General features: G+C 63.7%; 1 protein-coding gene across 8 annotated transcripts; it reads right to left on the minus strand.

Annotated features, from left to right (window-relative positions):
• Window positions 1-366: 366 nt before the first annotated feature.
• On the minus strand, window positions 367-24,884 carry LOC121151741 (tuberin). Of its 8 annotated transcripts, XM_040973508.1 has the most exons (41): window positions 24,647-24,884; window positions 23,094-23,180; window positions 21,601-21,711; window positions 20,967-21,111; window positions 20,328-20,445; window positions 19,972-20,020; window positions 19,445-19,570; window positions 19,213-19,286; window positions 18,465-18,591; window positions 17,682-17,825; window positions 17,011-17,148; window positions 16,539-16,642; window positions 16,061-16,142; window positions 15,247-15,402; window positions 14,946-15,062; window positions 12,001-12,123; window positions 11,734-11,840; window positions 11,454-11,604; window positions 10,837-10,959; window positions 10,366-10,500; window positions 8,909-9,098; window positions 8,412-8,505; window positions 8,225-8,327; window positions 7,996-8,090; window positions 7,001-7,129; window positions 5,929-6,093; window positions 5,667-5,822; window positions 5,450-5,562; window positions 4,943-5,155; window positions 4,523-4,726; window positions 4,118-4,186; window positions 3,350-3,480; window positions 2,668-3,176; window positions 2,514-2,589; window positions 2,213-2,299; window positions 1,697-1,883; window positions 1,385-1,524; window positions 1,001-1,079; window positions 841-932; window positions 666-764; window positions 367-586 (listed from the first exon to the last, which is right to left on the minus strand). In XM_040973508.1, the coding sequence occupies exons 1-41, from the start codon at window positions 24,785-24,787 to the stop codon at window positions 416-418; spliced, it is 5,460 nt and encodes a 1,819-aa protein (XP_040829442.1). In that variant the 5' UTR covers window positions 24,788-24,884; the 3' UTR covers window positions 367-415. The 8 variants fall into 8 exon arrangements, with proteins under 8 accessions (XP_040829442.1, XP_040829445.1, XP_040829446.1 ...); XM_040973511.1 differs by lacking the exon at window positions 7,001-7,129 and having other exon boundaries at window positions 5,929-6,090; XM_040973512.1 differs by lacking the exon at window positions 7,001-7,129 and having other exon boundaries at window positions 666-752.
• Window positions 24,885-25,108: the final 224 nt, after the last annotated feature.

The raw sequence follows: 25,108 nt of genomic DNA on the forward strand, positions 1-25,108 counted from the left end.
GCCCGCTTTCCTTCCCTCCCCCTAAGTTATTGCCTTCGCTGCCCCATGCAGGGCACCGCTGCCAGCCACTGCCTCTATCGTAATTTATATGGTGTTGAGATGTGCATATTTTTGTAAGTCACAACTTTCCAGTAGGGCTGAGGAGCCCGCGGGCGCACATGCGGGGGCCAGGAAGCCACGCCACCTCTTGGATCCGAGTCCCCCACGTCCCTATTTGTCTCTGGTGCCTGGGGCTGGCTCCCAGGCCTGGGAAGGGGTGTCTGCCCTCAGGCAATGCCAGGCTCCCCGCGGGGGAGGGGGCGCCCCAGCTGCCTCCCCCCACTCTGCCCCAAGCAGACAAAGTCAAATAAAGAAGCTGACTGCTGCTCCCGCTGGCCCATTTATTTCCTCTGCCCCGCGCCACCTGGCTGCAGCCTCACACAAACTCTGTGAAGTCGTCCACGGAGGAGATGAGGCGCTTCCGCTGGCCAGTCTCGTAGGTGGACAGCGGCTCAGCTGGCGCCTGCGTGGGGGCTTTGGCGTGGGCAGGGTTGTGCATCTGCATCAGGGGCAGGCTGGAGTTTGCATATTGGGTGGCCTCACGGACCTGCGTGGGGATGAGGTCTCCAGTGCGAGCCTGGCCGGTCTGGCCCGGCAGCCCTGAACTCCCCTCCCCAGCTCCTTACCCGGTGGCGGAGTCGCTTGATGTGCCGCAGCCGGGCGATCCACTTGGAGGGGTAGACGTCGGTGGGGTTGGAGCGGCTGTGGTGCACCTGCGAGGCCATCTGGGGCCAGAGGACGGTGCTGGTGAGCGGCCGCCGGGACCCCTGGGACCCCTCCCCAGAAAGCTCCCCTGCTCACATTGGCATGCAGTGCCATCTGCCGGGCCACAAAGGGCAGGTTGCGGTCAGACACAATCTTGGCCATGCTGGTGTCCACGAGGCCCTCCATGTCTGTGGGGACAGAGGACTCAGGCGGGGCCTCGGGGGACACCCCCAGAGCAACCAGGGCGCACCCTCACCTTTCCGGCACTGCAGCGACACCAGGTTGCACTCGTAGTCCAGCGGGGTGATAACCACGTGAACAAAGTTGAACTGGCCCTGCTCGCACAGGTGACAGTCATCCACACCCAGACACCCCAGTCCTGCCCCTCCCTGCACCCCCACAGTGGCACTGCCGTCCCCTGCTTCTGCCCCATTGCTCAGCGACCGTTGGAGGAACAGCCTCCACTCAGCCCACACCCATGCACCCCCGGGATGTCCTGCAGCGGGCTCTGCCCCCTAGCCCGCTCCTCCTGAGCACAGGGGGGCCAGCACTGCTGTGGCACACCGGAGCCCACTTCCACACCCGCCACACAGGAAGCCATGGCTGCGGGATGACAGGCGGCCCGATGGCCTCCACTCACCTTGATGGTGCCCAGCTTGAAGTCCTCACCAGAGTCATTGTAGACGATAGAGACGAAGTCGTTGCCCAGGTGGCGCTTCTTGTCACACTGGTGCTTGTCCCCGTCCTTGGTGGGCATCAGGGTGGCAATGTGGAAGACAGCTGCCAGGCAAGCACAGCCAGGGTAAGCACGGCACTGCCCGCCAGCTCTCCCTCAGCTGTCCGAATGCCTGGCCAGGGCTGCTGGGAGCAGAGCCACGATCCCAGCCGCTGTCTCAATGCCCAGATGGTGACCTCAGAGTCCCAGGGTCGGGGGCAGGGCTGCGGGCTGTACCCTGCATGATGTCATCATGCCAGCAGTAGGTGAACTGGCCGTCCTCGCCACACACGTCCAGGCCGCCCAGGTACACCTTGTCGGGCTGGCAGTCCCTGAGCTCGATGAGCTTGCCCAGCCCCGTCAGGAACTCGGTATAGCGGTAGGAGCCGTGTTCGTTGGACAGGATGGCCAGCTCGCTGTTGCTCTGCAGGGACACAGCATGGCAGCGTGTTGCTCTGCATGGCAGGTCCTTGCTGGGAGGCCTTGTCAGCCCGTTAATCCCCAGCTGTCTCCAAACTGCCAGAGCCCGGGCAGTGCCCACACACAATGGCCATCTGCTGGAACCCACCACTACCACGGCAGCCAGCCCTGGATTCGGTCACATGCAGTCCCAATGCGCCCGAGCAGGGGCTGCCAGCCACCTACCAAGCCCACCCACACTGCCTCATCTCTGTCCCCAGCTCTCAGGTTCATGAGCATACATGGCCACTCAGCGACAAGACCAACGGCCAACGTGCTGGCGCCTGGCCTCACCTGGCCCTCTCCCACGTAGAGGACGGCGATCTTGTGTGTATCATATGATGGGATCTGGTCCAGGAGCTGCACCGACCGCTCAAAGGACTGCACAACGAAGCACCCGCGTGAGCCCAGCCCAGCTCAGGGCTCACGGCAGGCAGCGGCCGACCACCCGGGGGTCACGGCAGGCAGCGGCCGACCACCCGGGGGTCACGGCAGGCAGCGGCCGACCACCCGGAGCTCACGGCAGGCAGTGGCCGACCACCCGGGGCTCACGGCAGGAAGGGGCCGACCACCCGGGGGTGGGGGCTAGGCCTACCTCGTTGGGCAGCAGGATGGGCTTGTTGGACTCGTCGCCAAAGAAAGGCGAGTGGTAGAGCTGCAGGAACACGAAGCTGGGGGCAGAGGGGTGGTGAGGGGAGCTCAGCCCTGCACAGAGCCGCCTGCCCACGGAACCCACCAGCTCTGCTCACCTGGGGTTGATGCCCGGCACCTTCTCGGCGCTGCTGGCCGCAGCCCTGCCCTTGAGGGCGTCCCGTTCCACCCTGTCGGCCCTCCTGCCCCTGCGTGATGGGGCCGAGTCGGAGATGGTATAGCCGCGGGGCCGCAGGCCACCGGGAGAGCGGGGCGAGCTGGATGGCAGGGCCCCCTCAGGCTGTGTGGGGCCCAAGCCCTGGCCCTCCTCATCCGGGGGCCCCCAGGCGGCACCATCTCTGTCGAGGGACCCTGACTGTGACCGGGCCTTGGCCTCGGGACTGAGCCGGCCACCATCAGCCTTGTCCCCGGCCTCCCCCAGGACGTCCTGCAGCGTCTGCAGCTCGGGGGAGGAGCTGGACTTGCTGAGCGGCTGTGAGGGCTGGAAGGAGAGGCCCACCGCCGGCCGGCCGCTGGCAGTGGAGCCAGTCCGCTCTATGGGGACGCCACAGGCGGCCCGCTCCTCACTGCGGAATGGCTTCTCCTCTTGACTGGACGCTGAGGACGACTGAAAAGGACCACACAGGTCAGCCCTGGTCAGACCGGCCTGCTGTGATCGCGGGCACCCAGAAGGGATGGGGTCCCAGGCTGATTTAACAGAAGGGACAGGACCGGCCAAGTTCTCAGAGCAAGTTGGGGACCAGCTGGGAGGTGGGGAAGCCCCGGCCTGACTCTACTCACCCGGCTATAGACAGCAGCACGGCCACAGCGCCCCTGGCTGCCTAGCGCGGCCACTTCTACGTCCTCCAGCTCTGGGGGATCTGGCGGCAGCGGGGCCGCACCTACACTCTCCTCCGGAAGCATGGCCGAGTCTGGGAGGAGCACACGGGCAGCTGGGACCGGGCCTGGCGCACGCAAGACCTCAGGCTGGCCTTTCCCTCCCAGAGGGCTGCCTCGGCCCAGCCCTGCTCACCGCCACCCACGGGGCAGGTCCCGGGGGCTCCTACATGGTACCTACCAACCCCACCTACCCCAGTGCCCCCAGAAGCCACTCTGCACCCCACGAGGCAGGAGCCCACAGAGGCCCCTCAGGGAACAGACTTGGGGTCCACTGCTGACGGCAGCGCTGGCCTTGCAAACCCATGCGAGGCTGCAGCATGCCAAAGCAACACGACCCAGGCCAGCGTCAGCAGGACAAGCGGTACCCAAGGGAGACCAGCCCAGCCCACCCACGCACAGCCGTGCCACCGGGAGCTGTCTGCACACTGCCCTGCGGCAGTGGGGCAGGGGCCAGCCTGCATGGGATTGTAGATGGAGCATGGCAGGCAGTCCCGGGCCACGGTCAGCTGCCACCAGCCAGCACCTGCGGCTGGCCTGAGACCCGCGTCTGAGGGTTCGGACCGGCCAGACGCACATGTCAGGGCTGGGCAAAGCAGGCGTGTCCTCGTGCGGCAGGCCTGCAAGGCAGCGGGCTCCACAGCAAGCACGCCGCCCTGCGCGCGCGAGTACCTGCCCAGGAAATGCTCCTGTGCAGCTTCCCTTGGCAGCCGGACGGGCACAGGGAGGACAGGGAGGCCACTGCAAGGGAAAGCCCGCGCGGCCGGCTCAGCAGGACACTACACAGGCCGAGCAGACAGACCCCGAGCCTGGAGGGAGAGAGGGGGGCCAGCAGCGTCCGGGAGGCGCGCGGGCTCTTGCTGCCTCGCGAACACCTGTGGCCACAGGCCAGGGCCCCGAGCAGGGCAGCAGCCGAGCCCAGTCCACGCGGACCCCACGGGTGCTGGCAGAGCAGCTGGACTGGTCCTCACACTGCACAGAGGAGCCCACGGGCAGCCTGTCAGTAAGGGAGTCCCACTGGCAGCTGCGGGCCCAGGCCAGCTGTGTGGCAGACTCCGAGGGCAGCAGGGCACCCACCTGTGTTGGAGCGAGGGAGCGGTGGGGGCCTGGCCGTGCTGGCTGCTGGCACCGAGAGTGACTTGTACAAGGCGGTGTCGCGGTGCTCCTTGAAGCGTTCGGCCGCCATGAGGGCATTGGACAGCTCCTGCAGGGGCATGTTGTTGATGTCCGAGGAAAAGGGGCTCAGCGGGTTCTCCAGGCTCATTAGCCAGCTCGTGTTCCCTGGGAAACGGGCAACAGCCTCAGGCCGCACGCTCCCACCCCGGCCCCTCGTGCAGCCCACCCTGGTGCCAGCACCTCCTTGGCGGGGTGAGGGCCTGCCCCTCGGCTCTTGGGGCAGCTCCCGACAGGGAAATGACACAGGAGGGCTAGGGGCTTACTGTGAGGAGCAGGGGAGCACCCCAAGCAGGCTGGGGGAGGATGGCATGGGGTCTGTACCTGTGGGCCTGCGGACCAGGATCTCTGCCCAGCCCTGGGTCAGCAGGGGCACGTAGGCCGCCAGGTTCATCCTCTCTGGAGCCAGGCCCTGGGGGCCAGCCGAGGCCCTGTCAGCCTTGGCAGATGGCGCCATTGGTGCTCCTGGAGAGCAGGGGCCGGCTGGGAAGTGGGAGGCTGGTGTGTCTAGGCCAACAGCACGAAGGCCATGGCCTCCTGTGAAGAGAGGTAGTAGGCGGATGCCCTCACCCTGCCCAAGACCCAGCGGGAGCCCAGAAGGGAGCTGGGCTAGTCCATCCCAAGGTGCTGCCCTGCGTGGGCCCCAGGTCCACCCCAGCCAGCAAACAGCAAAGCAAAGGACGGATAAAGCTCATGGAAAGCTGGTCCATGGAGACGGTGAACCCCAGCCTTGAGTGTGGCCACGCACAGCCATACCCAGCCCGAGAAGAGCGTGTCAGCCCTCAGGTCGCCATGCAGAGGCCTATCCCCCAGCCCTTTTCCGGTGCTCACCAGACATGGAGCGGACACGGTCCCGGGCCCCACAAGACACCTGCTGGCCGGCCTGCGACTCCAGCTTGGCCGGCGCCTCCTTGGTCTGTCGGATGTGTGTCCCAGGGTCAGCGCTACGGACAGACAAGTCTGGACATTAGGAAGAGACCCCCAGGGGCCGGCCGGCTCAGGACAGTGTGCGTCAAGGACCGGTGGGAGGCAGGGAAGGCGCCATCACCTCGTTTCTGGGCTGCTGCCCTGCAGTTCCACGGAATCCAGGCCCAGCAGCGAGCGGGTCCCAGTGCCCACGCTTGTCGTCACGGTGACAAGCTTGTTCCCCACCAGCCAGGTTTTGGTCCTGCCGCCTGCCAGGAGGAACTCTCCAACGGGAGACCTGGGGACACAGGGAAGGGTGACTTGGACACAGCTGTGGAGGTCCCAGGGACTCAGCAGTGGTGGGGCTGGGACCCTGGAGATGGCGCCTGGTTCCGGACGCCTACCTCTTGGGCACGGCGGTGAAGTTGGAGAACACGTATCGGGCCATCATGTCCAGGCACGTCTCCGTGAGCTCCAGGTGGAGGTTCTTCAAGCTGTCGTCGGCCTGGGCCACGGAATTCTCGTCCGCGGAGCCCAGGCTGGCACTGGTGAGGGACGTCTGGACTCTGCTGTAGGAGGGGCCAGGGCCAGTGTCAGGGCCCAGGCGGGTTGGAAGAGCCGCCTACCACCAGGGCCAAAGCTCAACGCATGCACGACTGGGGGGCCTCACTCACTCAGACCCCTCAGGGCGGTGGCTAGCTAAGCCACAGCGCCACAACCTGCACAGACCACAGCCTCCTGGAACGGAGGGGCACACTTGGCGGGAAAGCCCCTGGCCCCCACTGCCGCGGCAGGAGCCACTGCCTCAGCTCACAGGAGGCGGGAGGTGGCAGAGCCAGGACGCATGGGGACGAGGCTCCACCTGCAAGGCCATGGCCCACCCCTTGCCTGCACACTCAGCCCCCACTCTGCCCTGTGCGCCCTCCACTAGACCTGGCTCACAACAAGGAACATGCCAGGGCACAGCTATGAGAGCAGCCCACCCCACAGCAATCAGGCAATGCCTGAGAGGGAGTTTGCCAACGGAGGAAACAGCTGTCCCCCCTCTGCTGGCACAGCCTGGATGGGGAGGGACGGCCCATGGGCACCTGAGGACCTGCACCTGCAGCCACCGCAGTGGGCAGCACCCCCCAGGGCTGGGACCAGGGGTCCTGGGCTGTCCTCGGCTGCCCTGCCCCTCGCCCGCCACAGAAGCCCCTCTGCCTCTCGGCTGCGCCTGCAGAGCTCCAGATGCCGGTCCCAAGGGCAACCAGGCCGCTGGCCAAGAGGCCAAGCACCCAGCAGGAGAGCCCACAGCCTGCCTGGGTCCGTGCAGCCTGCCCCCCCTTGCCTGCGGGCTCACCTGGGCCAGACGGCGGGGTGGAGCCCAGCCCCGGCCCTGCGCCAAGGACATGCAAGCAGCCCCATGCACCGCCACCCAGGCGCTCACAGGGCCAAGCGCAGGGTCTGTGCCCCCCGCCCAAAGTGCCCCGCTACCTGCGGACCGCATGTTCAGACACACTGACGCTGCGGCAGCGGAAGGCCTCGGCGGTAGGACTCCCCTCGCACTCCTCCATGGGTGGGGAGTGAGTCAAGCCTTGTCTGGGGGGTCTGGCTATCCTCAGACTACCGGGGGAAGAAGGGCGCCCCAAGCCCCAGAGAGCCCAGCTCCGGGAGGGGAACAAGCCACGCGAGGTGAGGGAGGGTTCCCGGCACAGGATGGAGATGGATCCCGCGGGTGAATGAACAGAACCAGGCCACGGGGCAGTTAGCGGGAGAGACAGAAAACAAAATGCATGAGATACATCCAGTAAACATGACTGAGAAGGCAGTGCTGCACACAGGATGTGGGGACACGCAAAACTCGTGCAAACTCAGCCAGGGTGCGTGGACCAGGCCTCCCCGCCCACCCCTGCAGAAGGCCAAGGTGCCCAGCTCCAGGGCCAGCAAGGCCTGGGGCCCGGACAGCTGGGCCCTGATGTCCCTGAGTAAAGGCCTAGACGCCACAGGCGAGGCTCAGCCACGGACCAGCAAGCGCCAGCCCCCAGCCACCAGGACAACCAGCAAGCGCCAGCCCCCAGCCACCAGGATGACCTGGGCCCTGCGGGAGAACATGGCTTTCCCAGGAAGGAACAAACTAGGGCAGGGAGGCAGGCAGCAGGCAGTGGGCAGGCTGGGAAACGCAGACGGAAAGAGACCAGTGCAGCCTTCAGACAGGCAGGAGCGGCTGTGACGGTGATGGGCATGGCCCTGGCCGGCGAGTTTTGCAGGAGGAGACGCCTTGGGAGGGGTTCCTCGCAGGCACAGCTGCCCTGATGCAACCCGGACCCAGACAGTGCCTGTGGCCCATAGCCGACCAAGTACAGGCTTCCCAGAGCTGGGCAGCTCAGCAGGTGCAGGCGCTACTGGCCTCAGAGACCTCTCCTGCCTCCCATGTCCCCAGTGCCGGGTCCCACCCCGCCACAACTCCAGGCACCCGGCAGACCGCAAACCTTTTGGGCCTCTCGTTGAGGCTGGTGCTGCGAGCCCGGAAGCTGTCCTTCTCGGGGGTGTCATCAAACGAGAGCAGCACGTTAGAACGCAGACCCTGCGAGGCAGACCTGAGCTGAGGGGACAGCACACAGCACGACTCCTCCCCACCCACCATCACCCCTGAGGGTAGGGCCAGGCGAGGGCCAGGGGAGGGCAGGGCAGGGCTAGGGCAGGCCAGGGAGTCCCTACCTTAGTGATGTAAGGGACAAAATCCTTTCGGAAAGGCAGGCGACACCTGATGAACCACATGGCTATGACGTGATGAGCCAGGCACACGATGTACTGATTGAACCTGAGCAGGGCAGGGAAGCAGGGGCCTCAGGCGCACCGAGGGAGGTGGCCCCACGGCGGTGCGGGAGCCCCGCGTCAGTCTTACTTGGAGGGGTTGGTATAAGGCAGGGAGATGGCGAACACACTCGCATACTGCTCAGCTGCAAAGTTCCTGTAGAGGTGTGGCAGCCGGGCCAGAGCTACGAGATGAGGGCAGCAGCTGGGGGATGGCACAGATGAGCGAGGGCCACAGCGGCCCAAGCTGTGCCCTGCCCAACCCCAGCCTCACCACCCGCCTTAGGGTCTTGGCAAACCTCACTGCCACGGCCTGCACTGGCACAGCCCACAAGCTCCAGGGCTGTGAACAAAGCCAAAGCTCACCTGGACGCCTGGACACAAGCGCTAACCCAGCTCGGCCCCCCCAGGGTCTCCAGCAGACCCGCCCTGACCTGGAGGGAGCGGTGGGCAGGCAGAGGCAGGTCGGCAGCGAAGCGCAGTGATGCAGTATCAGAGGGGCTGGCAAGGGAGCCCCCCACCCAGGCACTCAGGGAAGAGAGGGCGGGGGGAACCAAGACCACAGCGGCCAGCAAGGCAGGTACTCACTAGACAGGAACTCGAGCAGCGGGGCAGCCATGCTGGCCGTGGCTGAGATGTGCGTGAGCTTCACCACCAGCACGGGCAGCGTCTTGACGATGACATCGGGCATCTCCACGCTGCACACAGCTAGGGCCACCACGCACTGGCCCGCACAGCGGTGGATGAGTCCCTGCTCCAGGCAATAGACCATCTCCCGCTGCGAGAAAAAGCCAGTTCAGGGGGCACAACTCAGGACAGCAGAGCTCAGGGGGCGGGACGCAGGGAGGCAGGCCAACAGTGCTCAGGGATGGTGCAGGGACACAGGGGGTCAAGCGGCAGTCTGAGCTTGCACCACTTCCGACCCGGCTCCCTGCTAGTGCGCCTGGGACAGCAGTGGAAGACGGCCCAAGGATCTGGGCCCTTGCTGCCCACATGAGACCCGGGTACAGCTCCAGGCTCCTGGCTTTGGCCTGGCCCAGCCCTGGCCGTTGTGGCCATTTGGGGAGTGATCTAGCAGATGGGACATCTGTCATCTGGTCTTACAAGTAAGTCTTTGAAAAAAATTTAAAGGACACCTCAGGCCCCATCGCACATCCCCCTCCCCACAGAGGAGTACAGCCATAGCTTAGAAAGGCCCTTACATGGGAACTTGCTGGCAATGACCCACTGGCCAGCAGAGTCCAGCTACCCAACCTGACCCCGGGATGGAGACATGTTGGGCTCATGGCTACTGTTGGGCTGGCCTCACACAGTATCCTCCATGAAGGCAGCCACAGCTCCGGCGAGCAGGAACAATGGTGTCCCCTCCCCCATGCCCAGCTGGCACTCCCTCCTGTGCCCAGCCAGCCCCCTGTGTCTGGCCAGCCCTCCTCCCTGTGTCTGGCCAGCCCTCCTCCCTGTGTCCGGCCAGCCCTCCTCCCTGTGTCCGGCCAGCCCTCCTCCCTGTGCCCAGACAGCCCTCCTCCCTGTGCCCAGCCAGCCCTCCTCCCTGTGTCCAGCCAGCCCTCCTCCCTGTGCCCAGACAGCCCTCCTCCCTGTGTCCAGCCAGCCCTCCTCCCTGTGCCCAGACAGCCCTCCTCCCTGTGCCCAGACAGCCCTCCTCCCTGTGTCCAGCCAGTGCCCGTCATGCCAGGTCAGCGCCTGTTATAAGCTCAGGACTGGTGAGGACCGTGAGGTGTGGCGGTTTGGCATGAGGCCCAGGTGGCTGTGACTGAGCCCAGCAAGCTGCATGTCCTTACAGAAGGGCTGCGAGTGGGCAGCCTTGAGGGGAAGAGGGAGGGTGGGGCGGGTGAGGAGGGTGGCACAAGCAGTCCGGGGCCGCAGCTGGCCAGCCCTGTCAACACAGTTTGGCCATCTGTCCCTTAAAGAGAAGATAGACACTGCCGTGGGACCCGGCACCTGCAGTGGGCTCTCAGCTGGCCAGGCAGCCGGGCGGCGGGGAGAGGGGTAAGCTGGGGACAGTACGGGCCTCTCTCGCCTCCCACCTGCTTGCTTTTGTCCAGGTACTTGTGGTAAGAGATTAACGCCGTCAGCACTGGGACCACGGCCAAGTGCAGGTCAGTCCTGGAGAAGCCCTCTGGTGTCCCCCGGAGCCGCTCGAGTGTCTTTGGGCCTGAAAGCTAACACCAGGAGCAGGGTGGGGCCCCAGCGGCCACCGGGCACTGGGAAGCTTTCCCCCAAAACCCTCGGCAAGCACTTTCCCTGTGGGGGGATGTGGGCCTCACACGAGGGCAAGGCAAGACGGCAGCATGGACACCTTGGAGGCCCCAGGCAGGAAGAGGGGCCACACTGGGCCACAGTTACAGCATGCCCTGGGGACGCCCCCAGCTGCCATCCAGTAAAGCTGAACAGATGGGGAGTGATCAGGGACCTTGTAGAGCCTGGCGGTAGCACAGCCCTCGGTGGGAGCCCTGCCCTCCCGCCCCCACCCCAGCGGAGCACCGCAGCAGTGTTACCATGGAGCAGAGGGCGGAGGCCAGCTGGTCGAGGCTGCAGGGCGAGGTGAAGAACAGCACCTTGTAACGCAGTGACTCGGGCAGCCTGGCGAGCACCAGCTTCAGCACCTTCCAGTCAGCCTCCTGCAGGGACGAGGCCAGGGCATGGGCCTGCGGATGCCGCCAGCACGGACACTGCCCTGGCGCCATCCCCGCCCCTGCAGACGCTGTCCCCAGTTGAGCCCCTGCTTGGCCCCCTGGACACCCCAGCATTACCCTCCTGGGGTGGCTAGTCTGCGTCAGAGCTGGCCTGTCCTGCAATGGACCTGGCCAGGATCCGGCTTAACTTCTGCAATGATGAAGACACAGCAGGAAGAAAACTGCCTGGCCAGAGTGAGGGTGAGCTGGGCCCCAAAAGCCCAGCTGGCACCCCAGGACACTGGCCCTGTCCCACCCTACTGATGCCCACCCCTCCCCATGGCCACGGTCTAGCACACAGGATGGCACTGACATGGCAGCTTCCAGCCTTGGCAGATGCCTGTGCCGTCCACCTTTCTACCCTAGAGGAGCAGCCTGGCTTGCCCCAGCAGTGCCACCCCATCCCCGCCCACACAGCTCCAGGCACAGGCCCACCTCACCTGCTTCAAGCACTGCAGCAGGAGGCGAAAGAGCAGTGAGTAGGGCAGGCAGCCCAGGCGCACAGTAGGGCCTGCAGGGGCTGAACCAGAAGGCCCCGTGGGAGACGAGAGGGAGCCGCCGGTATTCTTCTCAGAGCCCCGCTCTGGCTCCCTGCAGAAGAGAAGTTACTGAGGCGGCCCCACCCCCGGGGCTGGGCAGGCACAGGCCTCCTGCCCGGGACCACGAAGGACACGGTGCAGCCTGCACAGTGGACCGTCCTACTCGCCCAGTGGCTCGTACACGCAGTCGCAGAAGCAGTAGGGGCTGAACCTCACGCCCCCGTCCTTGCTGGGCAGACCCAGGCGGTGCAGCGAGTCGGCACGCAGCAGCAGCAGGAAATCAAAGGCCTGTGGGAGGCAGAACAGTGGCCAGCGAGCCAGGGGCAGACAGTTCCTCCCCTTGGGCTGTGTGTCCCGCACGCTGAGGGCAGGGGTGTCCCCCAGGCGCCAGGCTCCATCCAGGGCCGCCCACTACATCCCCAGCTCCCAGCCCCACCCACTAAGCTACCTGCAGCCGGATGCTGCTGGCGATGGGCAGTGTGTAGTTAAGCTTGTAGTGCAGCTGCAGGTGGCCGACGAGTGTCTCGTATACGCGTGTGGCATGGCTGGCAGGCAAAGTGTACAGCTTGGTCTGCATGGGGAGGCCATGGATCACCCAGGGCAGGAGGCCGTGGATCCCGGCCACCTCACCCTGATGCAGCCAGCAGCCTAGGGGCACCAGCCAGGCATTACCGGGCAGAGCTAGAGAGCCCGCGGGCTTCCAGGTCTCTGCAGCTCAGAAGTAAGCCCAGGAAACGACAAAGGCCTCAACACTCTTCCTGTCTCAGAAACACTGGGGAAGAGGGGCAGGCCTTCGACCACAAGGAGTCAGCATGTGGCACACAGGCCATCAAGGGCAGGCACTTGGAATGTGCAGGACTCATCCACTGCCTGGAGAATGCCGAATGTTGCACTGGGAATTATCCATGCCTTTATGCCCTGTGTTTAGACACTGTACACCAGGAACGCAGATGGACAACGGCCCTCGGGCACTGGCTCACTCCCCAAAAGGCCTCCACAGGGGCTGAGGCAAAGGGGCTGCGGCTCCATCACAGGCCCTGAGGCAGTTCAGGAGCCCAAGCACCGTCCCCTGCTGCTTTCCCAGGCCACTAGAGGGAGCTAGAAGGGAAGCGGAGCGCTGAGATCCAAGCAGACATTCTGTCCATTTGGGCAGCGACTTAAGCCACAGCACCCCATACATCCTGTGTCTGTACTCTCACAAATACACTCCTTTTAAGTATATTAAGTATATTATTGGAGCCCAGAACAGTAGTCTAGTGGCTAAAGTCCTTGCATGTGCTGGGATCCCATAAGAGGCACCAGTTCTAACCCTGACAGCTCCCTGGGAAAGCAGTAGAGGACGGCCCAAAGTTTCTTTGGGGATCCCTTCAACTGAACTGCTGATCTCAGAACCCCAGCCATGAAGAGACTATGGCAGCCAGTGGACTCTGAAGAGATTTCATCATGTTCGGAGTGGCGAGATTGGCAGCAACTCAGAACTGTTGAACTATCAAAACTGCTTGAGCAGGACCCTCAGAGCGCGCCCCACGTCGGGGACCTGGGATGGGTGGGAGGCTGGGTGGGGCTTCTCCCTTTGTTTCTCCCCTGACCCCAGATACAGGGAAAAAAATATTAGCGTAGAAAAAAAAAGTTTTATTAGAAATTAAAAGTTTAAAGGCTAATAATATATTTATCAACAATTACAAGGCTACTTTACAGCATTTTTTTTTGTATTGTCCATTCCCACCTGGACCAGCTCCACAGCAGCAGCTCAGTGACCACGTGTGACTGGTGGTCACCACATGGGGTCACAGTACCAGGCCATTTCCGGATCCTAACGTGTCCCCATCCTTAGCCGCTCTAACCACAGGTCCCGACACCAGGGCTGCACAGCTGCCCCGGCTGACCAAGCAGCAGCACTCTACCCAGCTCGGCCCCAAGGGCAGCAGGTGCCAGCATTGCAACGCTCGCACAGGAGGCCCGTACGGAGCAGCAGCCACCCGCCTGCCCATGCGCTCCAGCGAGGCGCCCAGATTTGTACCTCCCTCATTACCTTTGGCCTCTCCACCTCCCCAGGCACCTCATGAACACCAAGATCAAAAAATGTAGTCTTTAAAAAAATGGTTGGGGCCAAGCACAGTAATCTACTGGCTAAAGCCCCTGCCTTGCACACTCCAGGATCCCACATGGGTGCTGGTTTGTGTCCCAGCTGCTCCACTTCCCATCCAGCTCCCTGCTTGTGGCCTGGGAAAGCAGTCAAGGACGGCCCAAAGCTTGTGTGGGAGACCCGAAGAGGCTCCTGGTTCTGCATCGGCTCAGCTCCGACCACTGTAGCCACTTGGGGAGTGAACCAGCAGGCAGAAGATATTCCTCTCCGTATATTTGCGTTTTCAACAAAAATAAGTAAATCTTAAAAAAAAAAAGGGGGGGGCAAAAGTTGACCATTTCGCAGAGAAGGCACAGACAGCCAGTGCCACAGGAGATGAGGGTCACGGCTTCCGGCAAGCAGATGCCCACACTGTCACAGGAGAGCCACCCAACTCTGCAGCCCCGAAGCTTCAGCCTCCAGCCAGTAAAGCAAAAGCAGGAGCAGCTTCCAGCTGGCCCAGCTGCTGAGATCACACAGGCACAGGACCGGGCATGGGCAGTGTCGGACTGGGCCTGGTGCCTGCTTCAGCTGGTACACACCAGAGCAGGCAGTGTGACGGCTCTGAGCTTCAGTCGGCCAGCACCTTGCTGCTCTGGGTCTGCCTCTGGGGTCAGCAAGGTGCCTGAAGGAGGCTCCTGTCTCAAGACGAGATGGCTCCACCTCACATGCGTGTCCAACACAGTGCCCCCCATGGCAGAGCCCCGCCAGCCACCAGTATGGACTCAGAACAGAATCTCTTTCCCTGACAGTTCCTGAGACACAGGGACCAGAAACAGCTCAAGTGATGAGTGGTCGGCACAGGCTGCTCTGCAGGGATGACAATGCAGCTCTGCGGGGACTGAGCCGCACAGTTGTGCCAACACAGCCGTGTCCACGGGCCAGGCCAACACAGCCGTGTCCACGGGCCAGGCCAACACAGCCGTGTCCACGGGCCAGGCCAACACAGCCGTGTCCACGGGCCAGGCCAACACAGCCATGCCCATGAGCCGTGACAACACAGCCAGCTCCTCCCGCGGCTCCCCCAGCCTCAGCAGCGTGAATGGCCCTTTCTACTTCAACTGGGAAGGGGATACATACTGCTGACATCAAATAAGCAGGTTCCACACAGGAAGCCTGTAAGCCAGGATCCAGACAGTGCCCACTGCAGCCAGGAGGACCCCTACGACCCCAGGCTCCCAGGACACAGATACCAGAAGAGCAGTGTCCAGCAGGAACAAGAGCTGGCCACAGACTTCCCTACTGAATGGCACAGCACAGACACGCACCTGCAAGATGACCAGGAGTCCCAGGACGGCAGTCTTCACGTCCTCCAGGGAAGCTGAGTGGGAGGCCACATCCCTTTCCTCCAGCTCAGGCGGTGCAGAGAGGGTGCGTGCCATCACCTTCACAGGAGACCAGGGGGCTGAGCAGCAAACGGAGCAAGCACCTGCCCCAGCACCCCACCGCCGCGCTCAGGGAGAGGCCACCAGGCAGGCTCTGCCAGGAGCGGGAGGCCAACAGAGAGGTCCCTTATGTCTACTAGGGGTCCCGTCAGCCCCCCAAGTCCGAAGCCTGAGCAGCTTTCACCTTCTCAATGATCTCCAGCAAACTGTTGAAGTGGTGGGTGTGGCAGCCTTCCGCCAGGTCCACCAGCAACTGGGTGGCCAGTTTCCGGACCTGGTGGTCCTTATCTTCGGGGATATGGGAGAGCTGGGAGATGACCACGGAGTTGATGAGCTCCTCCTGTCCAGGGCACACAGGGTTGGAGGTGAGCCACTGCCTATAGGATGGGCACCTGCCATCAGACTTTGCCCAGGCATTGACCAAGTAGCAGCAAGCCCTACGACAGCCGTGTGTGTACAGGTATCCGTCTACGCCAGGGTGATGCAGGCTCACAGACACAGGTGGACAGGGAGCACAACACCACCAACCCTGCAGAGAGCCCAGACACCCCGGGGCTTCCTGAGGGCCGTCACCACACTGTACATGGTGAGGGGGCACTGCAAAAGGCAGACCAGAGGCGCACCCAGGGAGCAGGGAGCAGGGCGGGCAGGCCTGGGCATGCAGGGCTCCAGGAGGTAGGCTTCAGGGGAAAGCAGTCTCAGAGCTCCTCACACTCAGGGACAAAGGGCGCAGGGCAGGCGGGTGCACATGGCAAAGGCTGTGCAGAAACCTAACAGACGAGGTGGCAGCCACAGCGGGCAGGGGTGGGGTGGAGGGTGGATGGACCACAGAAGAGGTGGAGCCCCAGCTAGGGCAAGACTGACTGAACGGCTGGGGTCTCCAGGGCCTCAGCAGCCTTGCTGGTCGGCCAGGGAGCAGCATGGCACAGAAAAACTAACGAAGGAGCCCCGGACGGACAGGCAGGAGGAGGCGGGCCAGGGTCACAGGCCACACCCACCTCGTACAACTGTCTGTTCATGAGCAGCACAAAGGACAGCACGTCCAGCACCTTGATGCGCACAGCGCTGCGGGGCTCGCTCCTGCGGGGGAAGGGGCAGAGGGGCAGGCTCCTTGGATGCTGGCATCCCGACCCTGCACCCGGCAGGCCCTGGCCCCTCAGAAAGCACGCCATCAGCGGGAAGAGGAGCCCTGCCCAGCCCCACAACCGCTAACTTTCAGGGACCTGAAAGGAGGCACAGGTGACCAGCCTGGTGGTCAAAACACCCACGTCACATATCTGGGCATCTCTCAGAGCCAGGACCTGGGCAGAGGTCCTGCCTCCCAGCTCACTTCCAGCCCAGACACAGCACTGGGCACGTGGGGAGTGAACCTACACGAGGGCATGCCCGCCTTCTCTGCCTCTCAAACAAATCGGTGACCACCCAGAGAGCAGCAGGGGCATCGGACGTCAGCGTCCAGACGCAGGGTGGCACTACCTGAAGAAGCGCTCCATGAGCAGCTGCAGGCTCTGGATCCAGCCGTCCCTCGCAGGGTGAATGGACTGTGCCCGGAAGGAGACCAAGTTCAAGAGGGAGGACTCCTGCAACCAGCAGCAGCAGCGTGTGGGCATGGCCGCTCCCAGCACGGGGACAGAGGCAGCCCGGCCACCCAGAAATCACCTTAACCACACAGAAGCACCCACCAACTGAGCATGCCTACAGGACTGTCACCATGGGGCGGACGGGCGTCGAGGGGGACAGGGGAGGAGACGTGTCCATGGGGACGTGGGAGGACCAACGTCCACAGGGATGAGGATGGGTATCTGTATATAAGCTCGGGGCAGGGAGGACAGGCATCCGCGGGGACAGGCAACCAGCAGGGATGGCTTAGCTGCAGCCAGGGTTCCTAGGAGGGGCCCTCCAACACCTGAGACCAACCCAAGGGCAGCGGGGGAGGGTGGCAGCTCACAGGCCTCTGGTCTGCACATCTCTCCACCAGCTCGAAGAATCTCTCCCGGGAGCCGTGGAACTCATTCTGGTCGCACAGTTCCTCCACTGTGGTCAGCAGGTCATGCACGATGGTCCTGAGCTCCGGGCTGTCCAGGCTCTGCAGGACCAAGGCACTTGACACAATCGGCCCCCACTCCCCAAGCCAGGCCCCTCCGCTGGGCTGCACGGGCCAGCCTTTGTCCTGGCCTCGGAGGTCCCCAGCTGCTTGTCCGCAGGCAAGTACAAAGAAGAGCAGGCAACAGGCTGAGGGCAGCCTTGAGCTCCCCAGGCAGCTCCTCCTCGTGGCCCTGCCTCCCAGCTGAAGGGAGCCTTGCCAGCCAGCCTGGCATGAGCTGGCCCATGGCCCAGTCCTTCCTGGCTTTGGCCTGTTGCCTGTCCAGGCTCCCCAGAAGGGCCTGAACCACATTGCTAGAGTCCCCCTGTTGATCCCATCTTCCAGTCTGGCCAGCCCTCAGGTGCTAGGGGGCTTGCTTCAGGGCTCACTCAGCCCATGGATGCAACCAGGAGCCCAGCCACTCCCACTCCCGCCTGGGCCACAACTGGGGCACACTGTCAGAGGTACCAGGCCCGGGTCCCCAGGGAAGAAGGCCCCCTGGGGGCAGAGTCTGCAGTGGCCTGTGGCCGCCCCACCTGGAGCTGCTGCAGCAGCCGCTCCACAATGTTGAGCAGCAGGTCCCACGTGACGGCCTGCAGCTCCTTCCTGTACTTCTTCACAAGCCTGGTGATGGACAGCACGATCTCATAGGACACCACCTCATTGGGACACGTCATGGCCTGGAACGGGAGCCGTGGGCACACAGGGTCAGCCAGCACAAGAAGCTTGCCCACACCGCGTGTGTGGGCCTTTGCACACCGGGGGCACTGCCCACCCCACTCGATCATGGTGAGAAAACGGGACACCAGAAGTCGCTTCCACAGGGCCTCCGAGTGCTCCAGATGCAGCCGGCACCCTGCAGCCACCTTGCAGGGCCAGGCGCTTGCCACTGCAGACCTGGTGAGGGTGTGCGGGCACAGCAGGACCTGGGCACTCCCAGCCACACTGAAAGAGCAGAGCACAGCAGCAGGCAGGGTCAGCAGCTCTGGGTAACCCAGGGAAGAGACAGCTTGACTGTACACAGGTCAGGGGATCGCTCAAGTTGTGCAGCAGCACCTGCTCCAGTCCTGGCTGCTCCACTTCCAACCCAGCAGAGGACAGCCCAAGTGTGGCCCAAGACCCACATGCAGCTCCTGGCTCCCAGCTTCACCCTGGTCTGGCCCTGGTGCTGTGGCCCTTTGGGAAATGAGTCAGCTGATGGAAGTTCTCTCAGAGACTGCGGCCCAGGGTGGCTGGCTCTCAGCCCGTGGAAAAACAACCCACAGAACAGGCCCAGAAGACTCCCCATGCCACTCACTGCACCCCAGAAACCGTGGTACCTCATAAAAGGATGGCAGCACAGATGTCGGCGAGTTCTTGAGCGAGTAGAGGCGGTGGGCTCCCCAGAGGGCCATGCCCACGAAGAACACAGCTCCACGCAACAGTGGGGCGTCCTCCATGTAGGCTCTGCAGGGAGCCCCACACAGTCGGCAGTGAACAAAGCCCCCTGCCCCCGTGGGCTCCTGGCCGCACCCCACCCTGTACTCATGGGCCAGGACATGCAGGCAGCAGCAGCCGCCTGAACCCTCCCCACCAAGTCATCACTGCTGGCCACACCTGGGCCAGGGCCTGCAGTGCTTGCTGGCCAGTGAGGCACACGTGCCAGTCACACGAGAAGGTGCGGAACCTGTCCTCCTAGCTCGGAAGGGCCACAGCGGAGGACGACCCTGCTGGGGAAGACCAGGGCACCGCAGCCATGCTGAGCACAGGACATGCAGGGTCCTGGACCAAGGAGGGAAGCACTGGGCACTGGAGCAGGGGCATGGTGGACAGAGGTCTCTGCAGGCGGCCCAGCGGGCACGTCCCCAGCACAGCTCGGCTGCTGCGTGGAGAAGCCGGAACAGTGCAGAGCCCATGGGGGCTCACCGCAGGAGGGAGGGTGGGTCTGGTGCGACCCTGGACTTCCTGGTACCAGGCTGGAAGGGGACTGGGTAGGACACAGCCTCATGTGGCTCAAGCACCCTGGAGCCGCCAGGGCTGCTGGCACTGGGCTTCAGCCCCCGCCCTCACACCAGGTCGCACACTCGCCTGTTCTCCATGATACGGCACATGTTGTAAATGGCACTGTGGCCCAGGTGGGTGCCCAGGAGGTTCCGCATCAGCTGGGGACAAAGCTCACAGCTCAGGCCCAGGCAGAGACCAGCCCAGCCCCAAGTGGTTCCCCGCCTGTTCACCCCCAAGAGCCCTGAGCTCAGCTCAGCCACCTGGTCATCAGACGCCACTGCACCCCACTGGGGACCCCGGCCTGGCTCAGCCTCACCTTCCAGCAGGGCTCACAGAGCTCCTTGACGTTCACTGTGCGACACAGCGTGATAATGAACTGCGGGAGGCTCTCTGCAGGCAAGCAGTTGTAGCAGACCACGGCGTCCAGCACCTGCAGGGACACCTGGGGAGGGGGAGGGACAGCTGGAGCAGACCACGGCGTCCAGCACCTGCAGGGACACCTGGGGAGGGGGAGGGACAGCTGGAGCAGACCACGGCGTCCAGCACCTGCAGGGACACCTGGGGGTGTTATACTAGTCTTCAGCTCACAGGGAGGGGACACCCCCACGCATCTCCCATCTCTGGTCAGTGATGTCACTGCTCCAAGCTGTCCACATTGGTCCCTCTGGGTCACCAGCACCACACATCCCTCTCAGTCTGAGTTGTGACCCCTGTCACGGGCCATTCAACCATCCTATTAGGGAGACCCTGAGATGAGGAAGCCCCAGGACCCCGCCTGTGTCCCAGGCAAAGGGTACTCAGGGCTCCAGCCCAAAGCTGTACCCAGGAAGGGAAGCCACTGACCTCAATATCAACAGAGGATGCAGTCCGAATGCACAACAGGCAGATCATGCTGCGGGGAAAAGGCCATGTCAGCGCAGGTGCTACTCCTGGAGGCCCGGGACTATCCCACACAGGCCAGCCACAGCACGCGCGGCTCCTCGCCCAGCGGGGCCCCTGCTCAAGTACCGACCACCGCTTCTGGTGCAGGCGTTTACACAGACATCCTGCCCCCGGGGACAGGTCAGAATGTTCGGGAAAAGCAAGGACAGGAGAGCAGTAACACAGCAGCTAGGAACACTGGAGCAGAAGGTGGGTGAATTTAAGACTCAGGACGGGGGTCCCTGTTAAAGCAGCACTGTCTTAAGCCCCACTCTTACTGAACCATGGACGCAATGTATTCGTCAAGGTAACAGCTGTTAAACTTGATCAAATTCACGAGCACCAGCAGGAATTCGGAGGACAGGCCGACATCCATCCACTGCAGGACGAACTCCGCTGGGGAGGCAAGCAGAGCAGCTCTGTGCACTTCCTTTATCCCCCTCCCAACAAGCCCTCAATAACAGGGCTCCCAGGGACGGGCAGGCCACACACAGGGCCCCAGGCAGGGCACAGGACACACCAGGGCTGGACTGATGAGAGCACAGATGTTCAGAGCAGACCCTGCTGCCGTGGCAAACCTCACCAGACACATCTCCTTTAGCAAACAAGCAGCAACGACAGCCACCTGCCTGCTGGGCAGTCCGGCCTGCACCTGCCTGGCCCTTCCTAGGCAGCTCAGCAGCAGGCTTACTCACAGGGAGGGCCAAGGGGTAGTGGGGGCGCCAAGAACCACAACCAGGCTACCAGCCACTCCCAAAGAGAGTCTCAGTCCCCAGAGCCCCTTCACCCCGAGACCCAGGAGGGAGGGTTCCTCAAGCAGCCATGGGAGCAGGACCACCCAGGGAACTGCAGCCCCAGTCCCCCCCCAGAGTACACCTGATCCCCACAGCCGGAGGCCTGGAGCCAGCGGCACCCACCCAGTTCCTCCTCCAGATACGCAATGTGCCGCCCGTTGTCCGTGAGCGCCTTGAACACCTCAAGCCTCTCGTGCAGGTCTTCGCTGGAAGGGTAATCCTTGATGATCCTGAAGAACAGCGCCCTGAGAACCCCCAGGCGGTCCCCCTGGGAAAAAACATAGGTTAGTGGCCTGCCAGGTCTCCCCAAGGCTACCACACCCCAACTCTGATTCCTTCCTCCCACAAGGACACCCCACAGGGTGGAGATGAGCCAGTACGTGGAGCGCATGATGGAAGGGGCACCTCCCCAGGCAGCCGTCCCAGGCTGGAATGGGGAGAGCGACAGGGTCCTAGGGTCTGCCCAGGCCACCAGCAGGGCTGGACCCATGAGCAGAGGAGTGGCCCCAGACCAAGGCGTCAACTGCCAGGCCAAGCAGCACAGCCTCATTCCCTGGAATTCAGCACTCCTACCTAGGGGGCTCCCGAGCCACACACAGGGTCATGCAGACACAAGGGGTGACCTGTACCCACACGGGCAGGCTTGCTGCACAGCCCATGAGCCAGCGCACCTACCCTACATGTCAAGACAGGAACGCGACCCTGCCATAGCAGGCACAACCCAAAGTCCCCCCCAACGCCATGCCCAAGCCCTTACCTGCCCCTGGACGATGGCCTTCAGCAGGGCCAGCACGGCGTGCCGGGCTTCAGGGGGCCGCTCTGGCTGCAGCAGGTCAGCAACGGCCTTCCAGAGGGCTTCCACTGCATGCTGTGGCCAGCGCAGAGGGACCGTGAGCAGAGTCCAGCCCCTCGAGGCCAGGACAGGCCAGGGAGCAAGACAGAGCCCAAAGCCTGTGGGCACCCGTGGCTAGGACAACCACAAGCCTCCCTGGGGGAAGCCTAGGTTACTGCAAATGCAGAAGGCTGAGGGCATGAGGGAGGGGAGGGAGCAGCCAGGGAAGTGGTCCTGGCGTCCACGCCTGCTGGGGCCACCCACGGGACACTGCTCACGCCCAGGAGGCGGGACACAGGTCACATTTGCATCTGGCGGGCTCTGTGTCTGCACCTGTCCCCAGAGCCACGCCTGCAACCCAGCTGCCACCCTCGCCACAGCCTCCTAAGTTCCTCCACTGGGATGGTCTCACTCCTGAGGCAGCTCGCCTGAGAAGAGGACAAAACAGCTACAATCCTTCAGACACTGCCTGACAACCACTCAGGCAACTCAAAGAACCGTGCACACTGCGCCCCCGTGCCCCCCCCTTCTTGAGCCTCTCACACTCCGACTGACGCAGCTGATGTGTGGACACCCTGAGGGGAAAACAGTGGGGGCTCGTGTGATCCCAAGCAAAATGCCACCCCATACCGTCACAGCGGCCTGGAGCTGATAGGCTCCTACCAGCAACTGCACACAGGCTGCAAGGAAGGGCAGGGAGCCTGCAGCAACCTTACTCCCAGAAGCAACTCCACCTGCTCCGCAGAGCGAGAGCGGGGAGTGTCTATTCACCACACTGCATCTGCCCTGTGCGCGGCTAACAGAAACAACCACCTTTCCAAGTCGCTACGCCTCTGCACCCTCCTGTGTGAGTCCACCCCACTACCCACACACACTGCACCTCACACACACTGCACCCCACCCACACACACACTGCACCCCACCCCCACACTGCACCTCACACACACTGCACCCCACCCCCACACACACTGCACCCCACCCTCACACACACTGCACCCCACCCCCACACACACTGCACCCCACACACACTGCACCCCACCCACACACACACTGCACCCCACCCCCACACACACTGCACCCCACACACACTGCACCCCACACACACTGCACCCCACCCACACACACACTGCACCTCACACACACTGCACCCCACACACACTGCACCCCACCCCCACACACACTGCACCCCACCCCCACACACACTGCACCTCACACACACTGCACCCCACACACACACACACTGCACCCCACACACACTGCACAAGCCTGTCCTGCACAGGCTTCCTCAGCAGGCAGCTGCAAGTTACGCCCCAAGAGGCCCAAGCCCATCCACTGGGAATCCTGATGTGGGTTCCCAGGACGGCAGCCCTTACACAGCATCCCTCAGCACTCTAGTGGCCCAGCCAAGGCAAACCCACCTCCTCAAACTTCTTGGTTCTTGCAACTTCACAGATCTGCCCTATGACCCGGATGCGATTATTGATACCGCACTCAACACTCAGTTCCTAGAGGCCAAGAGGAAAGAAGAAACCGACAAGTCCTCTTACCTGCATGTCACCAACACCTGCACTTCCCAGTTGACAGCTGGGAGACAACCTTTTCCAAGGCAGACAAGTCTTGATTACAGCTTTCTCAACGTGAAACTCAACAACAGGGGCTGGCACTGTGGCAGGGCGGGACGGTGTGAGACGCTCAGTCTGTGACCCCACCTCTGAGGACAGAGGCCAAGCTCAACTCCTGGACAGTCTGTGTGCACAGGACACGGGGGAGTGTGAATACGGGACACGGGGGAGAGTGAATACGGGACACGGGGGAGTGCGCACAGGACACGGGCAGGGGGGATGTGTGCAAATCCATATTTCTCACACAGCCATGAAGGCAGCACACCATGGCCCAAGTGCTTGCAGCCAGGAGGAGCTCCTGGCTCCCCACCGGCAGAGCCCACACTTTGAACCAATGAAAGAAAGCTCTTCCACACCTGTTCTCACTCCTGTCCCCCTCTCTCCCTGTCACTGGTTCTTCAGGGCTTGCACTGTGGGGCAGGCGGTGAAGCACCAGCTGTGAGGTTTGCATCCCTTATGATCCAGTTCAAGTCCCAGCTGCTCCAATTTAACATTGCTCCCTGCTCAGGCTGCAGTGAGGGCAGCAGACGGTGGCCAGGTGCTTCTGTTCCTGGCACCACTGTGGGAGACCCAGATACAGCACCTGGCTGGGGCAGGACCGGCCACTGCAGCCATGGGATGAAGCCGCAGATCCAAGACCCCTCACCCAGCTGCGCCAACAGCCTAGCTGCGTCAGACCTAGCCGAGTGCTGGGGGGAGCAGCGGACATCCGCTGGTACCCAGGGCCTGCTTCCCACGCACCCCCTGAACTGCACCAGGTGCCAGTGCAGCTGCACCGGTCCCGAGGCAGCCCCTTCACGGCAGCGTGGTGGCAGTGCTGGGGCCCCATACCGCAGGGCCGGGCACACCGCAGCCCTCTGAACCCAGGGACCTGTGAGGGGCTGCGCAGCTGTCTGATGGGTCCTAGGCAGGAGTGCAGGCCAGAGGCCTGACGCTGGGATGCTAGGCACCCACAGTGCGACCCAGGCTAGGCCAGAGCTCCCAGACCGGGGGCCCAGGGTGGCCACCCCCACACGGGTACAGGAGCAGCCCAGGGGCCTGAGGCCGGAGTCCTCCCCTCCACACACACACCAACGGGCCCTGGCGTCGTTAAGCGACCGCGCTCTCACGTCCAGTTGGTCTCAGGGCCCAGAGCCCTGGCGGGGTGTTCGGCGCCTCCTGTGCTGGCCCCACACCCCCACACCAGCAGGAGCCGGCCTGCCCGTCTGACAGGACCCCTCATCGGGACTTGGGGTGCACGGTGTCACCACTGCCCTCTGCAGCCGGGCCCCTCCGGCTCCCTGCCCAGGGGCCGCGCGAGAGCGCCGCAGCTGACAGCAGCTCTGCTGTCCGTCCCGCCGGTCACTCACTCTGAGGACGTCGGTGGTGATGACGAACTCGGTCTGCTTGCCTTCCGCCGCCCTGGGGTGGTGCGCCCTCGCCGTCCCCAGCCCCAGCAGGGTCTTGAACTTCTCCCTCAAGCCGGAATCCTTGCTGCTCGGCTTGGCCATGGTGGGCAGCTCCGCGCGAATGCACCGTGGCTGACCTCACCCCGGCCCTGCGGCCGCCCGCGGACACGGCGAACCGACAAGAGTGCTGAGGCGGACGCGGCCAGGGCGCCAAGCACCGGGGAGGCGGGCGGGAGCCCAGCGCCGCAGCCGCCGCGCGCCGGGCAGCCGGGAAGCCGGGCGGCCGGGCAGCCGAGCTGCGGGTCGGCCACTCACCGGGCCCGCGACGCCGCCGCCGGAAGCGCGCCCCGCACATCCGTCCGCAGGAAGTGGGGCCCGGGCACGCGCGGAGCGCGCTGGGAGTCGTAGTTCTGAGTCGCCGCC

The sequence above is a fragment of the Ochotona curzoniae genome, unplaced genomic scaffold, assembly GCF_017591425.1.
Source record: "Ochotona curzoniae isolate NIBS_2020 unplaced genomic scaffold, NIBS_Ocur_1.0 contig_2321, whole genome shotgun sequence".
In the NCBI taxonomy this organism is placed as follows: Eukaryota; Metazoa; Chordata; class Mammalia; order Lagomorpha; family Ochotonidae; genus Ochotona; species Ochotona curzoniae.